This window comes from Patella vulgata, chromosome 3, assembly GCF_932274485.2.
Source record: "Patella vulgata chromosome 3, xgPatVulg1.2, whole genome shotgun sequence".
Taxonomy (NCBI): domain Eukaryota; kingdom Metazoa; phylum Mollusca; class Gastropoda; family Patellidae; genus Patella; species Patella vulgata.
The window spans coordinates 20917509-20940543 of NC_065881.2; the positions used below are offsets into that span (position 1 = coordinate 20917509).

Here is a 23035-nt window from a genome sequence, read left to right on the forward strand (position 1 = left end):
ATTCAATCACTAAGACATATGTATACATTGGTGATCTTTGCAGGCCAGACATGTGCAAACAGCTTTATATGGGAGTCATTTTCGTGAAAAGTGGAGTAAATTCTACGTCATAAAACCTATTCACGAAAAGGAAGCCATGTCTTGAATGGACACATTATACATTGTAATAACAGCGATAGTGTAAATCAGTAATGTTTCCTGCACGATCTTTAAAATGAAATAAACATTAGTAAAATGCGTAATCAAATCATCGTTTAGCTTTTAGTGGAGCAGCTAAGTGTAAAAATCTTTCAAATCTAGACACAAGATCTAATGTTTGAGTGGGTGTCCGTTTAGGGTCATTTATTAAGAAAATCCCGTTCACCACTTGAATTTTCAAAATTGTGGTGATTTTCCAAGATGTCTACCATTTTAGGCTTTTCTTTAACAGAATTTTACCCACTAGACCGATTGCGGGGATTTTAATACGCCGACATTCTCCAGTGGATGTTTAATGTTGTCACCCATGTCCGGACGTCCGTTTACATTTGTTTTTTGGACATCTAGAGGTCACAATTTTTATCCGATTTAGATGAAACTTAAAATATATGTTTATTCCAACATATCTCCAATAATTCTGAACTATGTACGAAGGTTGTGGACTCCGCAGAGGCCACAATTTTCGGTCCGATTCGGATGAAACTTACGATATATGTTAACGATCGAGAGATCAAGGGGGAATTCCATTTTGGTCTACATGAGACTACAACTTCTTTGGTTGTGCCTTTTACGCAAAATTTGAATTGTACAAAGTTTGTGGACACTCTAGAGTCCTCAATTTTTGTCCGATTTAGATTACACCAATGTATATGAAGGAATCAGTACATGACAATTGGGTGTGGCTGTATCGCAAACATGGTATTCCGTTACCAGAAAGTTAACCATCTTGAAAATGGATGCCATCTTGGCTTTTCGATTGGCTAATGGACTATTTTAAAAGAGTAGCCCCAAGGAGTATTTGGCCAATATTTATACTTGTATACTTGAACGATTTCCTTTTTTATGCAGTTGGCTGCTGTACTATTTGAACTTTACGAAATTAAATGAAATGGGCTGTCAACTCGATTCCGAATTTCAACTGTCAATGGCTCATTCACGTACACGCGAATATAAATATATATACACAAGGTACCTCGATTCGTCGCTCCACTAACACGGCCCTCCTTCCACGCATAAGGGAACCTAGCCTGGAAAATACCGTTGAACATCCTCGATCAACACCAGGATCGAACCGGGGACCGTCTGGTTAGTGAACTAGACTCCTGAAATAAATTAGAAAACTTCTGGTGCCAAAACTCATAAGTGAAGCGAACAAATGACAAGAAATCTAATTGAAAGTTCCAAATATTCTAACTTTACAGAGTAGACATTCTCCTGGAAGTAATTTAATCATTACAATTTTATAGAATATCGAATGACAAGAAATCTAATTGAAAGTTTCAAATATTCTAACTTTACAGAGTAGACATTCTCCTGGAAGTAATTTAATCATTACAATTTTATAGAATATCGAATAATGGTACCCATACCGTGGTAAAACTTGACCTATTGGGTTAAAGGTGACCAGGTCGATCAGGGTGATAAGTCCAAGAAGCGCTTGATTTGTACAACAACTTAACGCAAGAATGAAAATATTGGTTAAACAGAAGTTAATTACTTAACACACGAGACTGCCAACAGCAAGAGTATTTTCTTTCTGATTTCTATTTTGTCGTCCATTGATCGAGGTCCTGTTGAGATGTCATGGATTGATCCGGTATGTTCGTAACATAATTAGGTCAAAGGATGCTGAGTTAAAATCCGCTGTTCTGTCATTTAACCGTTCATTACAATAACCAGGTTAAGCGGAAAGTTAAGTTAATACGACTCTTATATTGTATTGTATTTGACGTTATATATCCGTACTATATTAACATACCAAATGACAGGACAGCAACTTTCTTTATTATGGGAAATCGTTGAAATTTGCTCATCATCAGTAGATGTCAATTAATATTCACAAAGTCTTGACTTTTAAAGTACATCTGTCAAAAACAGTTCGGCGTGAAAAAAGGGTTGATATTTTTACTGTTCTGATTCGAAGTTTCCGGATTATGTATATGGTTAGATCACCATAACGGTGGGTCAATTCAATGGAAACTTTTAATTTAATATATTTCTTTACTGCTTGAAGTCTTCTGGTTCCATATATGTACATATTACAAATATATACAAATAAACTAAAACACCCAACAAGGGGGGTGGGGTGGGGCGGCAGAACGGTTCCACTACTGACGTCATCCGCCTTCCCTCCATTCACCTTTGAAGCAGTATTCTAATAATTTGATTACAAGATAAATATTGGCCTATAATTCCCTGTAATCCACATTGTTAAACATAAAATAAACTAATTCACATTGGAATTAAGGTTTAAATTTGACGCATACAATTACGTGATTTGATTAAACCCAACTGCTACGCGGTATTTGTTTCGTTTTTAATATTGCCGCCAAACCAGAATTAGCATACACGCGTGATGAAAATTGACTCGAAAATGTAGAAAACTGTTCTGTAACTATTTTAGTGAACCCACTCTTCACTATTTATGTTACTTATCGATAACATTAGTTAAGAGCTAAATCTGCCTATTGCAAGTCTTTTTTTAGGCTTCAGATCTTATAGAAATTAATTAGACCCTTTATTAACATGACAAGGTCAAAATCAACTCTGTAGACCCTCGGGTGGCTTGGATACAGCTTGGATTTAAACAGTCGTCCATTTATTAATTAAATTAATAAATGGCTGACCAAGCTAACGTTTACCGTTAGTTACTGGCGCCACTACCGGAGACTGTCGATGAAAGTTCTGCCAATCGAGGGTACCATACCCATTGCGAATGTTACTTGATAATCGAGAATATGTGGGTGGAGTTATCGGCTGTCAATCAAACGATCGGCAATTCTCGGACAGTTGATGCCTATTTCTAGTCCAAACTTCAAACAGTGACAACTTCGTTCAGAATAAAGTAATTTGACTGAAATTTTCAATATTTTCTTTTTTAATCATCTATTTTAAAATTATTATAGCAAGAATTGCCAACTCTTTATTAAACTCTTAACTAGTGTATCTTTAAGTAAAAATAAAATGAAATGTGGTTTAACGTCATACTGCTCTGCTCCGGCTGGGATACTGAAGACGGGCATACGCCATACAGTGTGCTATGAAGTAAATTTTGCTCAGACAGCGGCACTACGGCCTACTCTTATATCGAATTCCAACTGTCAACGGTTCTTTTACGTGCATGCCAATGTGTACACGGCACCTAGTATTTTAGTTCCATCCGAACGACTATACGCTATCTCTTGCCAGGTCCTCCGGGAAATGCCGATGAACTTTCTCGGTCAACACAGCAATTGAATACGGGACCTCTAGGTTAGTGAGCCAACGTCTCAATGAGCTCTCGAATTAATTAAATTATGTCAAAAATTATGTCAATACAAACTGTGACTATATTTGTTGATAATTATGCGTTTGAAGCTAGATTTACTTTCGCAAAACCCCGAATTTGCATATTGTAACTAATAAAAAGGTTAAAGAGATTAAACAGTGTTGTATTACATGATAACAATTCCGAAAGATATTATCAAAACTCTAATAAGAATTATTGATACTATCACTGGTGTTTTTAGCGCCAGGTTCTGACAAGTGATGGTTAACGATTGGGGAACGCATCTTAAGAAACTTCAAGCTATAAATATATGTATATAATAAACCAGTGATTATGTTCCATATAAATAATGGCCATCGTGATTTTATACAAAACTGTTTACACCGGGTTGCAAGTGTAGAGCCCTCCAGTGATTCACCATACGAGTTTCGTGAAACTGGAAGTTGCATAACTGCGAAAACGGAACTGGTAACGCGAATCCACTAGGCCAGGGCTCAAGTGGCGTTATACCCCAAATTCCAGCCTCGGGGCAGCCCTGATGTAACCGCCAACCCCACACAGACAAACAAACAGACAAACGACTGACACAATTATATATCAGATAAATAAGTGAATGCATTCCATATAAATAAATGGTCTTTGTTTTGTTTTTGTACCAAATGATACAAGAGGAAGTTAACAAAGTTAGTTTCTGAAGACTTCTACCAAAAGGCAAGTATAGACAACAGATAGAACATTAAAGATTTGGGACAGTCTAATACACCAGAAGTTATAACTCAGTGCGGTGAGGGTGAATTAAATGCATAAAATTCTCTTTAAATTGAAATTAATGTTTACACTGGGTAAAAACTACTTCAAAGATTACCATAAAAATATAATAATACTCACTCGAGCAAATCCAATGTCTCCTCCATTATGCTCTAATAGCGTTAGACATTATAAAATTATCGAATCATCAGGGTACAAGATTTCATAACAGTCGAGGGAAACATATCGCATTTATGTAGCATCACGTCGCTTGTTATAGAACTTCACTAGTACCAATGCAGCAGACGACTGGACACGGGAGAGTTATTCATTAAAATATCATTGATCATCCAGTGGGATCAATCTTGTTCTGCGTTAAAAAGAGGACTAATTTCTTTCCCAAACATCGTCATGCCCATACAATTATACACAGATGGACTCTTAATGTAATTTCTCTTCGGGGTGTTACGAGTTTTTTTTCTTTAATTTGTTCAGTGAATTTCTACTACTATCTCGTATCGTTTGTGGAAGCATATTTTCAATGCTCATATTTCTGTACCAGCTTTTCACAGATCGGCATATTTATCTTATCGATTTATTCAGTTGTTACGAGCGATAGATGTTTAATGCGATTTGAAACCTTGCCGCTTTAACTCACTTTGCAAATTCATCGAAACGTCTGTGTACATATGTCTCATCTTTTAGGCAGTTATGGAGAGACTGAATGGAATTGGTCACGGTAGGGTTTTAAAGATCAAGATTCGTATACAATGAAAAGGGGGAGTGGGGCATTTTTTGATGATGAGCTAATGGATTTATACTGCTTCAAACGAAATGTTTTCCCCCGCATAGAAACTCGAATTCGGATCAATTTTGTTGATCTTACGATAAATTCATCCCATCGCTCGTCCAAACAAGTAGATAGAGGTCAGCACTTGAAAAACTGAATTGATGGAAAATATTGAATATAATATGGATATGGCGTGCCAATGTGATTAGAGAATAATGGCGACAGAACACTTGGAATATTGCAGGAACTTTTCAGATGCCAAAAACACGGATAATGCAATAACCTCTGACAGGAAATGTAATAATATCGAGGGGATCCGATTGATCAAAGTCTTCGCATATTTGTATTTCTATTGCACTGTTGAACGAATGGATGATGTACTTTCAAAATGAGTCTAGACGTTAATCGCACATTTACCCATAGTCCAAATGACAGTTTGTCACATAATTTGCAAATTATTGGTTCATCATCTTATTCATCTGCCACCACATATGTTTAAAATGTCAAGAAGGCGTCTTGAAATGCGGGTGGGGGGTGCTTTAGCGACAGGGCTATAGAATCAGACTCGCCAGTCTTAGTCTTACTCGTCTGTCAAGTCGATCGGGTCACACCTAACAACACGACTGCAATCTCATCAACCAGATTAGTAAATCTGATGGTAAATATATCAAGGTGTGTGTAACAGTTTAATATTTCCCATGCGATGTAGAGATAGGTGTTTAGTGCTGAAAGGATTCGCCCTCTAGTCACCAGTTCGGTCATCAGCCGCTCAGAAATTCCACACCTCTAATGTTTTCTAAATGATTATCTCTGATTGTATATAAATGTTTGTCTTTGTTCCATATTTTGTATATATATCTTCAGTGTACTATCGTTGTCATCTTTTGCTTCATAAAGACGAGAGAACCCCTGTCGAAACGTTGCTGAAATACATCCTTCAAGTAACTGGTATTTCATATAATTGTGTCGTGTGTTAATTCTCACTTAAATAATTTAACACGACTGCAGGTTCTGGTCCAACCTTTTCAAAAAGGCGGCGTTCGGAAATGGGCCTTCGAAAGCGACGCGAGTAACCCCTGTCTGGGTATATGAGCTGAAGTGGGGGAAGGGGGCGTATTTAGAGGAAACCGTGTGTTATTTTTAAAAACATAATAGGGGGTGTGGTCTTTTCTTTTCATCTTTTCTCTAACTTTACAAATTTACTTCTAACCGAAAAACATGCGTTGAAGATATCTTTAACCTCATTTCTAAAACAGTTAAAATAGTTAAATAAGGGCGGAAAGTAATTGCAAACATTACTGTATAGAAAGGGTGGTAATCAATTATATGGTCCGGCAGGGTTTAACTTTGGCTTCCCCATGATACTACAGACAATGTTTTCAAAAACGGAAACAGCAGACGATGGCCACAACACCATCAGTATTTTAGTACAATTAACTTTATCACAATCTGGTTAAAATACAGATCTATATTTAGTTTCGTTTTTTATACCTTCGATAGTTCCCCGGTTTAACTTGACAAGGAGTGGGATCGCATGTCCAACCTCGTGGGTTTTCTCCGGGTTCTCCAGTTTCCTCCCGAAATGACCTAGTTTGTGTCGAATGGAGTTAAACTCTCTCTCTCTCTCTCTCTCTCTCTCTCTCTCGCTTTCTCTCTTTCTCTCTCTCTCCTTCGATAGTCTCCACTACAAACTGTACATTGTGTAGTGCAGACAAGTAAAACGAAATTTGAATTATAAAACCCGAAACAAAACAGGATCTGTGTTTAAAGGAGCTAAATCGCTAATATTTTGGACCTAGAAATTGGCACAAATGAGTGGCAACACACATAATAATGTAATATGAATTAATACTGAGAATTGTCATCAGTTATGATCGGCGAAATACGCCAGAAGTCTCAACCGCAAGTCAGTTTCTAGCGTCTGGTTATTCCAGTCAACACCGATATTATTTATTGCGCTTGCTCCCCAAATAAGAATATGATATCACCGTTTGACATGACTTGTGGAATATGTCTAACCTCATTCTTTGAGCACCTTGTTACAAATGGCGCTGAAACGCATTATAGTACACGATTCGTGTACCAATGGTAAAATGTTTATCTTGTCTTAAATATTGGATATCAGAAACCCATCTTTTCCAGGTAAGATCGCAACACCAATGCTGATTTAAATTGCAAAACAAATCGTGTTTTCAATGTCGAAGATTTTGGATGATATTGAGTTACGGACTTAGCTACTTTAAATCAGATTGACTTTATCGGAAGTAGACATCCAACATGGGAGCCACGGTGCCTGAGTAAATATGGCAGTGGCTAACCAACCAGAAGACCGAGAAACTTCCTCTGGATTCTCTTGCTATTTGTTTTCTTTTTAACATGTTGATATCTTGCTGATTTTTTTCTCAGACACCACGGTGGCAATAACCACGAGGTCCTTGGCTCGATCCTGGTGGTAGTCGATATTTTATTCGGGTTACTACAGTGCGTTAAAATTCCCCTAGGAGAGGGGTTAAATAGACTATGTTCTCTAATCTCATTCATTTATGAATAAAAAATTGGTTTTGAAAAAAAAACCTGATAGTCTAGAATCAATAGACGAATAGGTCAGCCAAATGTCCCTCACATCACGCTGCTTTGCATATATCTGTCTTGGTCTCGTTTCATTTCATTTCATTCTATTTCAATACAATTAAATATAAATGAAATGAAATGGGGTTTAACGTCTTACTTTTTTGGGATAATGAAGATGGGTATGCGCCATACAGTGTGCTATGACCGAAATTTTGCCCTGGCAGCGGTGCTACGGCCTACTCTTATATCAAATTCAAACTGTCAAGGATTCTTTTATCTACATGAGACCTCGGATTTTGGTCCCATCCGAACGACTAGACACTCTCCTTGTCAGGCAATACAATATAACAGACATTCATATTGTATATTTAGCATATGGTATTAGAGGGGAGATAACAACTTATTATGTAATACAAGTACTTTATAGACTTCTCATAATATCACGTGTACAATTCAAGCTTTTGATCAACAACATTCTTTTTTAGCGGTAATTGTCAACATTAAACCAGGCGCTATATTATCGCTCATGAATACTAAAGAGTTCATCTGGATAATCAAGACCGCTAAATACACATTAAGTGTTTAAGACTAGACTTATATAGATCTATTTTCTCTGTAATTGGTTTCTATAGAGGTTTAGAATATATCAGGGTATATTTATATCTTGATCACTAGATGGTATTTAATAGATCAATAATACGATACACCGATTAAAAATAAAATTGAATTCGTTTCATACCATGGGGATGGCTTTAGTGTACTTGGTTCCAGGCGATCATTCAACTATTTATCCGGGAGTGTAAGAAGTCAGATATCCGGTCAAAATACCATTTCAAAACCTCACCTATCCACCGTCATCTTAAATTTGTCAATTTAATATTTTTACACGCTTCTTGCCATATCTCAAATAAGGGGTCTTACTATTTATCTCAGATAGTTAGGGCTGGTCATATTCAAATAAACAGTTTTCAAGCTTAATACTGATACAGTTAGAAAGAATGGAATATAACCACAACCCATTACCTTCTAGATATAATATAGGATTACCCTAATCTTAACCACGAACTATTCTTTATTAGGATTATTCTAACCCAACTCTAACCACGAGCTAATCTTTATTAGGATTACCCTAGCCACGAACTAATCTTTATTAGGATTATTCTAACCCAACCATGGCCACGAGCTAATCTTTATCAGGATTACCCTTTATTGGGATTACCCTAACCCAACCATGGCCACGAGTTAATCTTTATTAGGATTACCCTAACCCAACCCTGGCTATGAGTTAATCTTTATTGGGATTGCCCTAACCTAACCCTGGCCACGAGCAACATGTTGCAATAACAACAAATACACCTTAAAGTAGCTAAGTCCTTAACTTAATATCATCCAAAGTCCTCGACATTGAAAACACGAATTATTTGTCAATTTAAATCAACATTGATGATGTGATCTTACCGGGAAAAGATGGGCTTCTGATATCTAATATTTATGACAAAACAAACATTTTACCATCGATACACGAATCGTATACCATAATGCGTTTCGGCGCCATTTGTAACAAGGGACTTGAAGAACGAGGCTAAACATATTCCCAAAGTCATGTCAAACGGTGACGCCATATTCTTATCCTGACAGCGTGCGCAATAAATACTAGCACTGTAGACTGGAATAACCAGACGCTAGAGATTGTCATTCGATTGAGACTTCTCGCGTATTCCACCGAACATAACTGATTTGACATTAAGAGTAAAAACGGAAAAGATTGAATGTAAATCAGTTTCATATATATTCATATTATATTATTATATGCGTTGCTACCCATTTGTGTCCATTTCTAGGTTTCAAAGAATACAGATTTAGCTCCTTTAACATACGGTACAATCTTATGGATACACAATTGCTGGATTTATTACTATACCATCGTCTTCATAAACGTTGCTTAGTAATAAATCCAGTAATTGTGTATCCATAAAATTGTGTTGATATGTTCAGTTACTAACTGCCTATTAAAGTAATACGTCAACAAATACACCGTTTCAAATCACGATACACGGGCACTTTCTTTGGCAAAACAAGACCCAGGGCTAACGACAAACTATAAACATGTACAGCAGCAATGGTCCGGGTCAGAGGTTTCCAATAATCGAAGCAATTAATGATTATCTGATAATGAAATGTCTTTAATGAAACCTGACCTCCAGATAAGATGAACAACACGATGCTTAATGTATACAAACTACACTTTATTTAAATCACCAAATGATCATGGAAAACTGATAATCCCATGTAAAGCGCTACTCGATATAGAATTCGTAATCAGAACAATCTCGTAGACAGACAAACGACTGTAGTGAGGCATGTGATGGGAGGCTAATGGTAGACGAGAAATTTAATCACTGGAATCAAGTACGATCAGCTCTAACACTTGACGTCTGTCAAACGGTTTGGTTTGTTCGCGATTGATTCAACCTTGATTTTTTAGTTCAAGCTCGCCATTTGTACTGCACAGTTTACAAGAACATCGAACGATGTATGTGTGGATTCTTTTTTTAAATTTAAGCTCGTCACTTTTACTGCACATCAAACGGCTTGCATGTGTGGTTTAAAAAGAAAATAATGCAACCCGTGACATTTGGTTACATTTATCTCGTGTATATTGCTATTAGCTGTCGGAAAGTTGAATATTAAAAGCCGAAGGGGAATTCCCTTCTAATGAGACATTTGTCTTAACTGAACAAAAACAATTACTATCGATATAATTGATCGTGTATGCTAAAAATACTTCAAAGGAAACTTGTCTTAAGGTGGCCCAGTAAATCAAGCGCTGGAAAGCCAACAAGGGGGTCCGTGAAGGGGCGTACGAGTATGGAAGTTTGTGATCCCTTGTTAATCTTGAATTTAGATCGTTTTAATGAATTGGTAATCAATGTAGTCTCCTGGGGTTTGGCATTCAGGATACACTTCAGAAAGCAAAATTTACAGTCAGTTTTCCGAACATTTCCTAGTGCATCGGGGTGGAGGGCGGAGGGTGGGGAGGGGCAGAGAGAAAATCCACAGATCCTCCTAGAGTGTGGAAACATCATATGGTCAGTCAGAGACCTTCGACCCCAAATCCGTCTCTCGGGTGGTCTGGGTTCGATCGCGGTGTTGGCTGAGTAAATACCACTTAAAAGGAGACGTGTCTAATCGTTCTGGTGGTACAAAAAACGAGGTTCCGTGTACACATAAACGAACCCTTGTCAATAGGAATTCGTTAAAAGATAGGTGGAAATGCCACTGACCGGGCAAAATGTCCTGCGTGAGGGAAACCCGTCTAATTCATGATCCCGGTTGGTGCTAAAAAGTCGGAGGTTAAACCCCATTTCATTTCATTTCTCTCTTTTGTGAATTTCTAGTGTGGTGCTGAAGCCACCGAGGCTCTGCGGTTAGACAACTCGCTCACTAACCAGAGTCGTTTTTCCTCATCAATTAACAGCATCTAGTAGTTCAGATGAGGCAAAAATCCGATGTTCTGTGTATACGTTCATGTGCACATAAAAGAACCACTGACAGTTGGAATTTGACGAAGAGTAGACGGAAGAGAGGGGCAATGGGGTTTAACGTCTACTCGACACAAACCAGGTCATTTCGGGATTAATACATAGTTCAATTTTTTATTTTAATAATTCGCGTGCGCGTAGGGGTCCTTAGCAGTGAGGTGAAACGGGGGACCCGGATAAAAAAACCCACGAGGTTGGAAAGCGGCCCTACTCCTTGTCACGTACAAGCGGAGAAACGAGACCACGCCACTTGACTCAATGACAGATCACCCCCGCCCACCTGCCCCGCTCCCCTGAGAGTATGCGGAAAGGTTTCCCAGGCACAAGTCAAGTTCCCTCATTATGCCATTGGTGCAGAAAAGTCATTCCGTATCTCTCTTTTGTGAATTTTTAGAATGATGTGGTACTACTGTACTTTCTATGGTATCTGTTAATATAGTACATATAGAAATGTAGATAAAGATTTATTGTTTAAAGATAAACGGTACCATCTGTGTGGTAGAAGATAAATTGGTTCCAGGCCTTGATCTTTTGTTGAGACTTATCATAACTCATCATATGATGTATACATCCCAGATATAGATGTTTTCCTCTAGTCCACAAATACACCCATAACGTCAATATTATCAGATAAATGGATGTGTACTGACCAGAAACGAGAGGATGGGATACTTTTATCAGTTCTTCTATTGATTTACATTTATACCAGCTTATTGGACTGTTTACTGGCTTCAATACACTTCTACAGACCTTAAGTGCCAAAGACCAAGGTCATAGGGAATTCAGCGGTACCAAAACTTAAAAAGTAAATATGAAATGTGTTCCTAATAAATCAGCATGAGAAATGCTTTAGAATAATTCAAAAATATAATTTGTACAAAGTTAAAGTCTCCTGTACCAAAGTAACAAAGAGCAAGGTTATTAGGAATTCAGCGGTTCCAAAACTGCCAGGAAAAGTAAAATATGAAATGTTTCCCTAATGAATCCGCATGCGAAATTCTCTAGAATAATATGATTTGTACAAAGTTAAAGTCTCGTGTGTATTAGTAAACGTTCAAAGTTATGCGAGGATAAATCTAATTAGATATCTTCTCGGGTAACACTACAATTATTATACTTTTATTAGATTGGTCTGGAATAAAATGTTCTGGGACATTAACCTTTTATACACATAAAGAAAATAATAGTTTTACATTTATAAAATACGTACATGTACTTTGTGTTATTATAGTACAGCTTAACTTAATACCACTGATCTTCATTTGAGGGATCCAACCTCGTGGGTTATCTCGGATCCTCCGGGTCCGCGGGTTTCCTCCCACTGCTAAAGCGAATTATTGAAATAAAATTGAACCATCTTAGTCCCGAAATGACTTAGTTTGTGTCGAGTGGACGTTAAACCCCACTACAAGACAAAGTTGGGTCTCTAAAATGAATATCAGTCCGAAACTTGTTTAATTCCGTTCAGTATTTACAAAGATATGGAGAATTGAACATTTTATAGCATTCGGCATCCCCCGTCGATGATATAAATGAGCTAGCGCCGCTTATAGGGTTGTTTTGAAATAATTTGACGGGCCTCTTTTTTATCCGATTGAATCCAAGTCCAGAGTTTATCTACCGTTGACATTTTGGTTTGACATTGGTAAAGGCTAAAAGCTAAGGTCCATTGCAGATTTCGCCATTGGTCTCGAGATGTAAATAGGTTTAGAGCACATGATTGTTGACAATAATAATAAATATTGTCCGAAAATTAAGATCAGTCATTTTAAAGAAATTTACTGTCGTATATTAATATCGATTAAAAAGATATAATAACAGAATATGTAAAAGAAAAGAGGTTTTCTTATTATATAGTCATTTAAAAAAAACCAGTTAACATTAGCAAAAAGGTGACTTGATAATATATTTGCCAATCTGATTAAAATGCAGATCTGTATGTATTTCGTTTTTTATACTTTCGATCGCCTCCATAACATTAAACATTAAATGTGTTGAAGACCAGTAAAACGAAATTTTGAACTATAAAAACGAAACGAAATAGGATCTGTGCTTTAATCAGATTTATATATTTGCGTTTAAATTGTCTATTCTACCGGAAGCTATGATGGAATTTCTTTGCATCAATCATGTTCCTAAATAAAGGAATTGAGCAATTTTTCAAGCACCTTTATCAAAATTAAAGTTCGATTTTGTCATCCATCATAAGAGATTGACGTCATGTATAGGAAAATAGTTTGATAATATAAATAGGGTAAGCCTGTATAATTTTCTATGAATAAACCCTTCTCGGTCTTTTCATGTTTGTAGACTTTAGTCATTTATCTCCCGGATGTACCTCCCTGCCAATTATCCAATCCATTCGTTTAACCTGTCATGTCCGACGATGGGTCAATACTGAAGCCCATGGGGTGAGAACTTGGGTCAAAAATCAAACTAATAATTATCCTACGCTTTCCTCAATTATCGATTCTGACCGTTAATTTACTTTCTTAAGCGAGTTGGTATGGTCAGATATTGACTGGACATGGTAGCCATTTGGGTTCATTACCGCCATCATTTACGTTAAGATAAATCGGGACAATTGGTTTTTATAATGAAGACAATCAGATACTGAATTATTTATTCTAAATACCGTTTATAAATATTATGCTAGTAATTACAAAAGCAAAGAGAGAACTGGGATTTAACGTCTTCCCAGCTCAAACTAGGTACAAAATTTGTGTGTCAATAATTCGCTTGCGCATACCTGTCACGTACGCCTCTGGTATCCAAACCACTTGACATGCCATATGATCTGAGACCAAACGGCCACCAACTCCACCTTAGGATTTATATCATACATTATAGCCTATTATATAAAAATTAAGAAGTTATTTAAAGAGACCAATTTGATTTTAACAGAATCTCAAGAATAAAAGTCTGTGTGGGCATGAAATTTAAGCGCCAAAATATAGAGGACTGGTGTATATACTTTGCCTGGAAATTTCAGCTCAAAGTATTCGGACACGTAACCCTTTCGGGTTATTTTTTGTCGTTGGGTGATCTGACAATTTATTACCACATATGCTGCACTTGATAACGAACGTCAAATTTGACCTACACGTTATTTTTATAAAATAAACCTCCGATTTTAACCACACACCGTATAATACAGCTTTTGACACCAGTCTCCATTTCCAGATTAAGACTGGCGGGTTTACGTTGTTTGAAAACGTATCACGTATATTGAGTTTGTTGTTCGGCCCTAAGGTAGTGGTTTTTAAGGGCTTTTCAAACAACATTAAGCCTTTTTATTTTCCAAAATATTAACGAGATTGGCCCTTTAAAATGTGCATTATTGTTTATGCTAGATGATTTTAAGGATCTTGAAATGGCTTAATAGAATGGGCTTTAATGTCTCATCAACACAATACTTTGGTTATTATGAGATTATCACATGGTACGATTTTCTCTTTATTTTATAATTATTTGTGCAATGCGAGGTTGTAGAATTTCTCCCTGGCAGCGACCTATCCACCTACCCTTCCTCGATTCCCAACTGTCAATAGTGGTCTATTACTACTTACACACTAATACAAGGGAGGACTTGGTGTTGTTTGTTCCATCCGACTAAGCATACTAGCCATCGCTAACGTTCGTCTTGGCCCACGCCTGGCTTGCCACCCAGGACAATCTAGTCAAGAGTCCAGTGCCCTGGCCGCTTGGCAATCAAGTCCCCGCCGGGCCCCCACCCCGTAACGGAAGTAACACAGACAAAAGTAAAGGGACATTTGAATGAAATGAAATGGGGTTTAACGTCCTATAGTTTTGCTCCGACTGGGCTAATGAAACATTTTAATGACAGATTTCACATTCCCGGTGGGAGTTAATGCAACATTTCACTTTTAAAGATCAATAAGCATGCATTATTCAACGTATAACCCGCAATGCCGTTTTGAGTGGGCGACAAACAACAAAAATATTTCATGTGTCATCATCGTTCAATAGATCACGACGTGAAACGATGTTCAGCCTTGACCACCATTACTCGGCAAGTTCTGGACTGGTCAATAACGCGATACCATATTTGCTGGAAAATTTTTGACCATAATGGTTAATGGCGGCTTATATTGTAATGTATCTTGATAGAATTTGCTTGACTGGCTCCAAGTTTCTGCTAATCAATTAGGAAGTTAGTTTACTGATACAGTTATAAGATATGATGATTTAAGACTAGCTTTATGCCACCAATTAGTCCACATGTCCCAAAGGGAAGACTGGTTAGTCGGCGGGTAAATGCAAGCCATTAGAGATTTGTGCTATATAATTGGCTGGCTTTGAGTACATTTTTATACAATATGACTAGATATTCCTGAAACTGGCCCCAGGTCAGTACTTTATATAGATACAAATTTTGGTTTAATTAAGTTTAGCAACGGCCGGTAAAAGGAAGAAAAAAAAATACTCTGACCGACCTTTTAAATAAATCTTTGACAAATATTAGACTTATTTTGGTACATTGAGGTTCTAAGGCTTTTAGGTGTTCGAAATAACGACCATATGGAAAGCTTAAGCATTATTTATATTTAGCTACGGAGCTACGGTGGCTCAATGAGGATGACACTGACTCGCCCACGAACCAAGAGGTCAGTAATGGGTTCCATGTTGGCCAAGAAAGTTTATGGGAATTTGGAGCCTGGTTTCCACCGTGTCAGGGGTGCAGGATGGAGGGTCTGGACAGGTTATATGCGTCTAGTCCTTCGTATGGTCCAAAACCGAGGCCCGTCCATGAACTCATTGACGTCGGGGTAAGAGATCCCTTATATGCTGTCTATTTTAGACTGTTGACTACTAACATCTATGGCTGATGCAGGAATCTTTTAATAAACCTCCAGTTGAACATCAAAACGAATTTGAAATCACAAAATATATTCACTGTTAGATATAATACAAAACCATAACAAAATGAATAGATTCGTGGCGTGTTGTAGAAAGTAAGCATATGCCTTGTACATGATACCCGTTACAAATTAAAGCTATATATATAAAACAAATATAAGTATAGAGACTAAAAAAACCCATATATAACCACTAAATTAGGTGTCGTTGAGGTTTTGTGTTAGCTTTATGAGAAAATAGATGGCTTGAAGTGTTTGAATCCAATAAAAAGTTGCTTCTTCCCGCAAACAATAATTAAAAGCGTGCAGTCGATCGAAAGTTATGGGTAAAACGGTAAAAGCTACCGTCTTTGGTTTTCGAGAGGAAATTGAACAAGTGCCCTTGTATAGATTACTCCTCGTCATTAATCTATGGTCGGAACTCGCCTTGAAAGTATAGAAATGAAATAAAATGGGGTTTAACGTCCTACGGTTCTACACCGATTTGGCCAATGAAGAAGGGCATACGCCATATAGGGTGCTATGGGGAAATTTTACAACTCAAGAGAATGCACGTACATTTATGGTCAATACTGGAAGAAATTGCGAGTCTTAATTAAACAAAGTCTTCAAAGTATTTTTCACATTTCAAAACCATGTGTGCATCTAGAAATAAACCAATACGTTACTCAAGTAATAATATTCCTCGTTCTTGAAATGTGTCGTTTTGGTAATGGAACTATAAAATGTGGTTCCAAGTTCTTAGTTTTGATTCCTGTTTAATTAATCAAAGTATGTCTACGTGATGATTGCTGGTTTTTACATGGGGTGGGAATTAAAGTATTTGTAGTTAGTACACGGAATGAGGTTATTTTAAGGGTAATAACAGAAAGTGGTTTCTTTTGGAAAGATCTGAGGCACTTTGTAAAACAAGTTTGATATGATGTAAACAGATCGTTTGATTCAATAACTTGTAGACATATTTTTGATATTATATTTTATATACAGTAATATATGGCCTGTAACGAAAACGGTGTAAATAATATAGATAATGGTAAGAATGATGTAGACAATGATAACAATGATGTAGATAATGATGACAATGATGCAGATAATGATAAAAATGATGTAGATAATTATAACAATGCTGCAGATAATGATAACAATGAGGTAGATAATAATAACAATGATGCAGATAATGATAACAATGAAATGATGTCGATAATGGTAACTATAGTGTAGATAATGATAAAATGATATAACTAATGGTAACAATTATTCATATGCTGATAATAATGTTGTTGATAATGATAACAAGGTTATATTTAATAAACAAACAAATAAAATTCACTAGTTGCAGCGAAGTCATCTTAAACAAAAAGCCCTTTAAACCAAAGTTTCCGTTATATTTTTTAATTATTTGTTTTAGCGACGTGGAAAAATTGTTACATTAACTGAACTCGAAACATCATGTGTTCATCTCACGAAAGTGCTTATATAAAATGCACCCTATAACACAAATATTTACAAAAAGCTGAATTGTCGAGCAATTACTTCAGTACTGCAATCGACATAAATATATAGAAAACATGAGACTACATCATAATGGCAATAACTTTAGTACTTAAATCGGAATATAAAAAAAACCATAAGACTTCAACATATTCAATACTTCAATCGACATAAATATAAAACATAAGACGACATCATAACAATAACGTCAGTGCTGCAATCGGCACACATAAAAAAAACATAAGACTGCAACATCATAATGACAATAAAAGTTAATTCTCCGTGCATAGTATTATGTTTGTGGGAAAATGTTGATAACTTTTTAAAACCTGCCCAGGAAATCTATATACATGTGCTATCGGTTAATGGTGTTTTATAAACAGGAATATGTTTAAAACTAGCAGTTGACCCAAAACGAACAATATAAATCAGCTTATGTCCAGTAACATTACACATATATCATCGTAATGTCTTCAGTGTAATTATATTGCTACGTGGCTACACGATACACGATTTCTAAATCGGAAACTGACAGTGACCAATTAAATTATACTAATGTATATTCCTTTTCGGCAAGACAGTGCTTCCGTCTTTTGGGGGATTTGAAATCCTTTAAAAACTACCATATTGTGAAAGTTGAATCCTGTTAGGAACATCAGTTCAAAAATGGTTCAGTTCTGTTCCCTATTTACAAAAATATGATGAATTGAAAAATGTTCCTCAACATTTAGCAAGTGATAAAAACAAACCAGTACCACATATAAGTTTTGGGTAAAATCTTTTAATTGGATTTGTTTTTTAATCCATCTAAACCCAAGCTAATATTGTCTCAAACATGCAAATGACGATCAGTAGTTTTAATATTACTGGGGTTTTTAGGCACATTGGTCCAAATATTCTACGAGAGAGAGAGAGAAATGGGGTTTAACGTCCACTCGACACAAACTAGGTCATTTCGGGACTAACATATGGTTTAATTTTATTTACATAATTCGCTTGCGCGTAGGGGTCTTTAGCAGTGGGAGGAAACCGGAGGACCTGGAGAAAACTCACGAGGTTGGACAGGCGACCCTACTCCTTGCCACGTACAACCGGGGATTCGAAACCATGCCAGTCGACTCAATGACAGACTTTATGATACAGCGCGCGCACGCTAACCATTCAGCCATCCAACCCCCCAAATATTCTACGAAAGCATCCCTTTATAGATAAGAAGTGGTATACAATATTCTGTATTATGATCAATATATTTTGGTCCTTTTATATAAAGTGGGTGTCTGGTGGTAATATGGAAGTGTTTGGGATGGGGTGTGGGGGATGTTTCTGATAAAATGGTTCTTTTCATGATTTTAGAATCTTGACATGAATCGGTATATCACAGGAATAAACGTTCATCAGATGTATTTTTTTGTATTTTTATTTTTTTAATACAATTTTTAATCAATGTCTGTGAATTGTTGCAATCGATCAGTCACCCCGTTACGCCAAGAGTGAGAAATACCGTTACATCCTGACCGGAAAACAATTAAAAATCTGAAAATATCTTGAACATTGTTTACGACAACGCAGAAACAATCGCTGTTAAAGATTCGTCACCATGCGACAGTCTTTTTAAAGCTTCTTCTATTTTGAATTAGAACAAAACATTACGTGTGTATACATAAAGTCTATTCTAAAACAAATAACATCACAATTTCATCAGTGAAATAGAAAACCCACAAATACGAAACCACGGTAATCCAATTACAAGAATTACTCAATTCAATTCGTTCAAAAGAGAACAAAAATAACAAATTGTTATCGCTTCTGGTGTTCAATTCGCGTCCTTGAAATTGGAATAATTGATCGGCAACGCCAGAAGTTACCGTCATCCTCGGTGGATGGTGTATGTTTTGATAGCCTCTAATTATCTGCCCAATATTTCTCTTAACTTTCTTCAACATTTCTTTCCTTTATTAACTTTCATTGATTATGCTAGGTGGACTGTCTACACGACTTTAATGACATCCGAAAAAACCCTCTGGCAATAAATATCGCCAGACCTTTACGTGTATAATGAACAAACTAATAGTCAATAAAAATCTAATTATGGCTAAGTATAAAAGACTTTTCTTACCTTATGTCAACTTGCTCGCTTTCGCCTCCCATTTTACATTCTTCTGCGGAAGTACGCGGATCATTGGGTGCGTCAGAAGTCATGGTCTGTTCGAGGCACCACGAATGGTTAGGGAATGAATCCGACTGCTTCGGTAATAAGGCTTGAAGTGAGCTCATGTTTATTTTCCTTCACAATAAACACGTATTCATTCACTATTAGACTCTTTCAATATTCGTTGGGTTCGATCCAGTAAACTTAAACAAGATTATCAGTCAGTTTGCCGATGAATGGCTATAGAAATTGATCGAAGAATTGAATCTATGAAGTGATCTTGAGCGTTCGAGAGACAGTGTAAGCTACGGAGTAAAGGGGCTACATACACGTTAATCAAATCGGTCGACCCCGTATATCATCGTAGCAGGAAATTGGAGCTGGCTGGCGCAATTGTCGAGTCCGTTAATCTAATTGCAACACTATATACTATAGATTTCGAATGCTCTTTATTTTATAAAGGTCCCTACGAGGATAGATACGGGGGTGGTCGAAAACGCCAGTTAGATTGTCTGGTGTGATGCTATGCTAAAGTAAGACATTACAAATATTTGAGCTGACCAGACGAGGCTATCAAACATAGCTCTAATAATCAATGAAGTTACTTAATCACATTATAATAATATGGACTTCATCATTTTAAAATTTGATCAGTGATAGATGTTGTTTTTATGGTGCTAGCACTGTATATATATCACTAACGCCAGGAAGCGTCTCGCCTCTTTTAACTTTTCTTTAAAGTTAATTAATTGTGTTTTCGTTCCGATTATATGTACCAGGGTATATTTCACTTCGATTACAAATTTTAGATCCACACTCACAGTTTCTCTACACCTGTAATTAAAAAGTGAGTCACAGGATTATAGTTTATCGTGGATGGCATAAAACAAATTTCTGCATACATTCAGTGGCGCTGCTAGAGTTTGTACTGACAGAAAAAAAACTCTTTTGTTTTTCAATTGCGGTGGCTCACTGAGTAAGACGCTGGCTCGCTAATCAGGGCGTCTCGGGTTCGCTCCCTGTGTTGGCCGCGAAACTTCATAGTGATTTTGCAGCATGTTTTTTTCCTGTCAGTGGTGCAAGACGGAAGAGGACCTGACATGCACAGCATCTAGTCATTCGGAAGTGACAAAAAACCGAGGTGTAAGTAAAATAACCCCCGACAGCTGGATTTCGAAATAAGAGCAGTGCTGCTATCCGGGAGAATTTCCTCATTGCACGGTACGCTACGGGGTGTATGCCCGTCTTCAATGGTCCAGTTGGTGCAGAAAAGTAGGACGTTAAACTCCATTGCATTTCGATTATAAGAGTTTACTACAAGACGTTCCTGGAAAATCAAGATAGACACGAGGCAGTATCACGTGATTATTAAATTTGAAATCTCACAGACGGTGAAAAGCTGATAAATCTTTGAACACATTGAATCAGTCTGTTTAGTTTATCTGATCAGATACTAATTGATTAGTGTCTCGATCGACAGGGCTTATTCTATCTTTGTCCTGCAGCAGGTGTGTCTTGTTGTGCGAGACTAAATTGATTAAGACTAATACGGTGGTATTAAAGCGAACGGACAAGTGTGGGTAAATATCAGTGAAATAGATGCCGACAATACAATACATGACCGTATCGTGACAATAGAAACATCAGACGTATAGAACGGTTCACAAATCTGGACCAATTTGTACCATTACCTTCTGATCAATAAGTTTCAATCACATGTATTGATCTCTTGACCCCCTTGAGTGGACACCAGACAAATTTACCGAAGTGTATGCAACTTGTCCCTCTTCGCGCCGTTTCTGTGTCAAGTCACATAATAGATACTAATAGATAATCTGGATTCTTTTCATCGGCGGAATGATATACTGCCAAGATGTGGACCCCCCTCTAGTTATCATTTTAGGGTATGATAATCAGTTCCTTGAAGAAACTCTATGTTGTCGAGATTCCATTTCACTCAATGGAAAATTTCTGTTGTCTAGCAGTCCTTCAATTGGGTTCATTAAAGTAGCAATTTGTTCAACAATCTATTTAACTCAAAACCATATCCAATCCTTCCATAGTGTAAGAATATCTTATTATATGACCATTTACGGGTTACAATGTCCGAAATCCTCCCACGTGTTTTAAAATAAACGTTTGGAAACCCCACTTCGTAAATTCATTGGCTGCCAAAATGGCGTCTGTTTACATTTAACGACATTTTCGAGGGGTAAACAAACCATATTATTTGACAGTTTAATATAACTGAGCTTTCGCTATCAGAATTTCTAAATTAATATGCATATTTAGTAGTCATTATGTCTAAAGGCTGGTTAATGATAGCAAATTGTTTACTATACTTTAAATGCATGTACATGTATAATGGTTTAACCTATGACCTTCCGTTGTTAATTTTAGAGAAAGACGTATTAGTTATTCTACAGCTTAGAATACTCTCCGAGCCTTATTAACCAATTGATTCTATAATCTCCTGTCCTTAATTGGACAAGAAAACGTCAGAGTGGAATGTTTTCGCCCAGATAATGTCAATAATTGTCCTGGTATATTTCACTTTAAATCAATCAAATGTGATGATATGAAATAGAATGGGGGTTAGCGTCCCACTTTTCTGCACCACCGACATGTGCCATGCAATGTCCAGTATGGAAACTTTTGGCTGGCAGTGGCTTTTTCGCCTACTCTTCCGCCTACTTTTATGTCATGTACCCCATCGTGTACGCGGGATCACGGTCTTCGTCCCCACACGAACGGCTGGGGGCTCTGTCTTGCGTCACTGACAAGGGGAACCCCTGGTGGAAAATCCCAAAGGAACGTTCTCGGCCAAAACCGGAATCGAACCAAGGACATCCTAGTTAGTAAGTCAGCTCTTTAAACAATTAACTGTGACTTTTGTGGTGATGTGGGAAATTTCGTCTGATTTCTATACACAAATAATAACATATTTAAAAGTATACTTAACTCTTTTCCTCAACGGCATGACAGCCCAAGTCTATCAGCATTTAAGATAACCTTATTTCTCTTTGATAACAGCAATGTGCAATAGATTGCACTTCAAGGACGACAATTCGTCGAACAGATTCCAAAAACAAGATTCCCAATATTTGCTCCAAACTATTCAAGTACTGTCAAGCTTCGTTATTGCTACATAATCACGTGAAATGTGTTTCTACTGGCGGAGTTGTTCAAATTAGAACTTGGTTCCACTCACTTCCAGCCGTTGTTTTATAAACTTAAAGAGTAAGTTTACGGATAAAAGAAGACAAATCAAATGCCGTGTAAACCAATCATCCAACATAACATGGTATTAGAATGTCAAAGATCGAAGAAAAAGGTTGTCTCTTGAGTCTTCGCTGACTATTCCGATAATTATGTACGTCACCGCTAAACCATTAAGGT

General features: G+C 37.0%; 1 protein-coding gene across 1 annotated transcript in view; it reads right to left on the reverse strand.

Annotated features, from left to right (window-relative positions):
• The window catches only part of LOC126814316 (endothelin-converting enzyme homolog), a 159290-nt gene extending 139640 nt beyond the window's left edge, over nucleotides 1-19650 (reverse strand). The window contains exon 1 of the mRNA XM_050539398.2: nucleotides 19604-19650. Within this exon, the coding sequence (XP_050395355.1) occupies nucleotides 19604-19635 (32 nt within the window). The 5' untranslated portion in view covers nucleotides 19636-19650. The remainder of the gene's footprint in view (nucleotides 1-19603) is intronic.
• Nucleotides 19651-23035: the final 3385 nt, after the last annotated feature.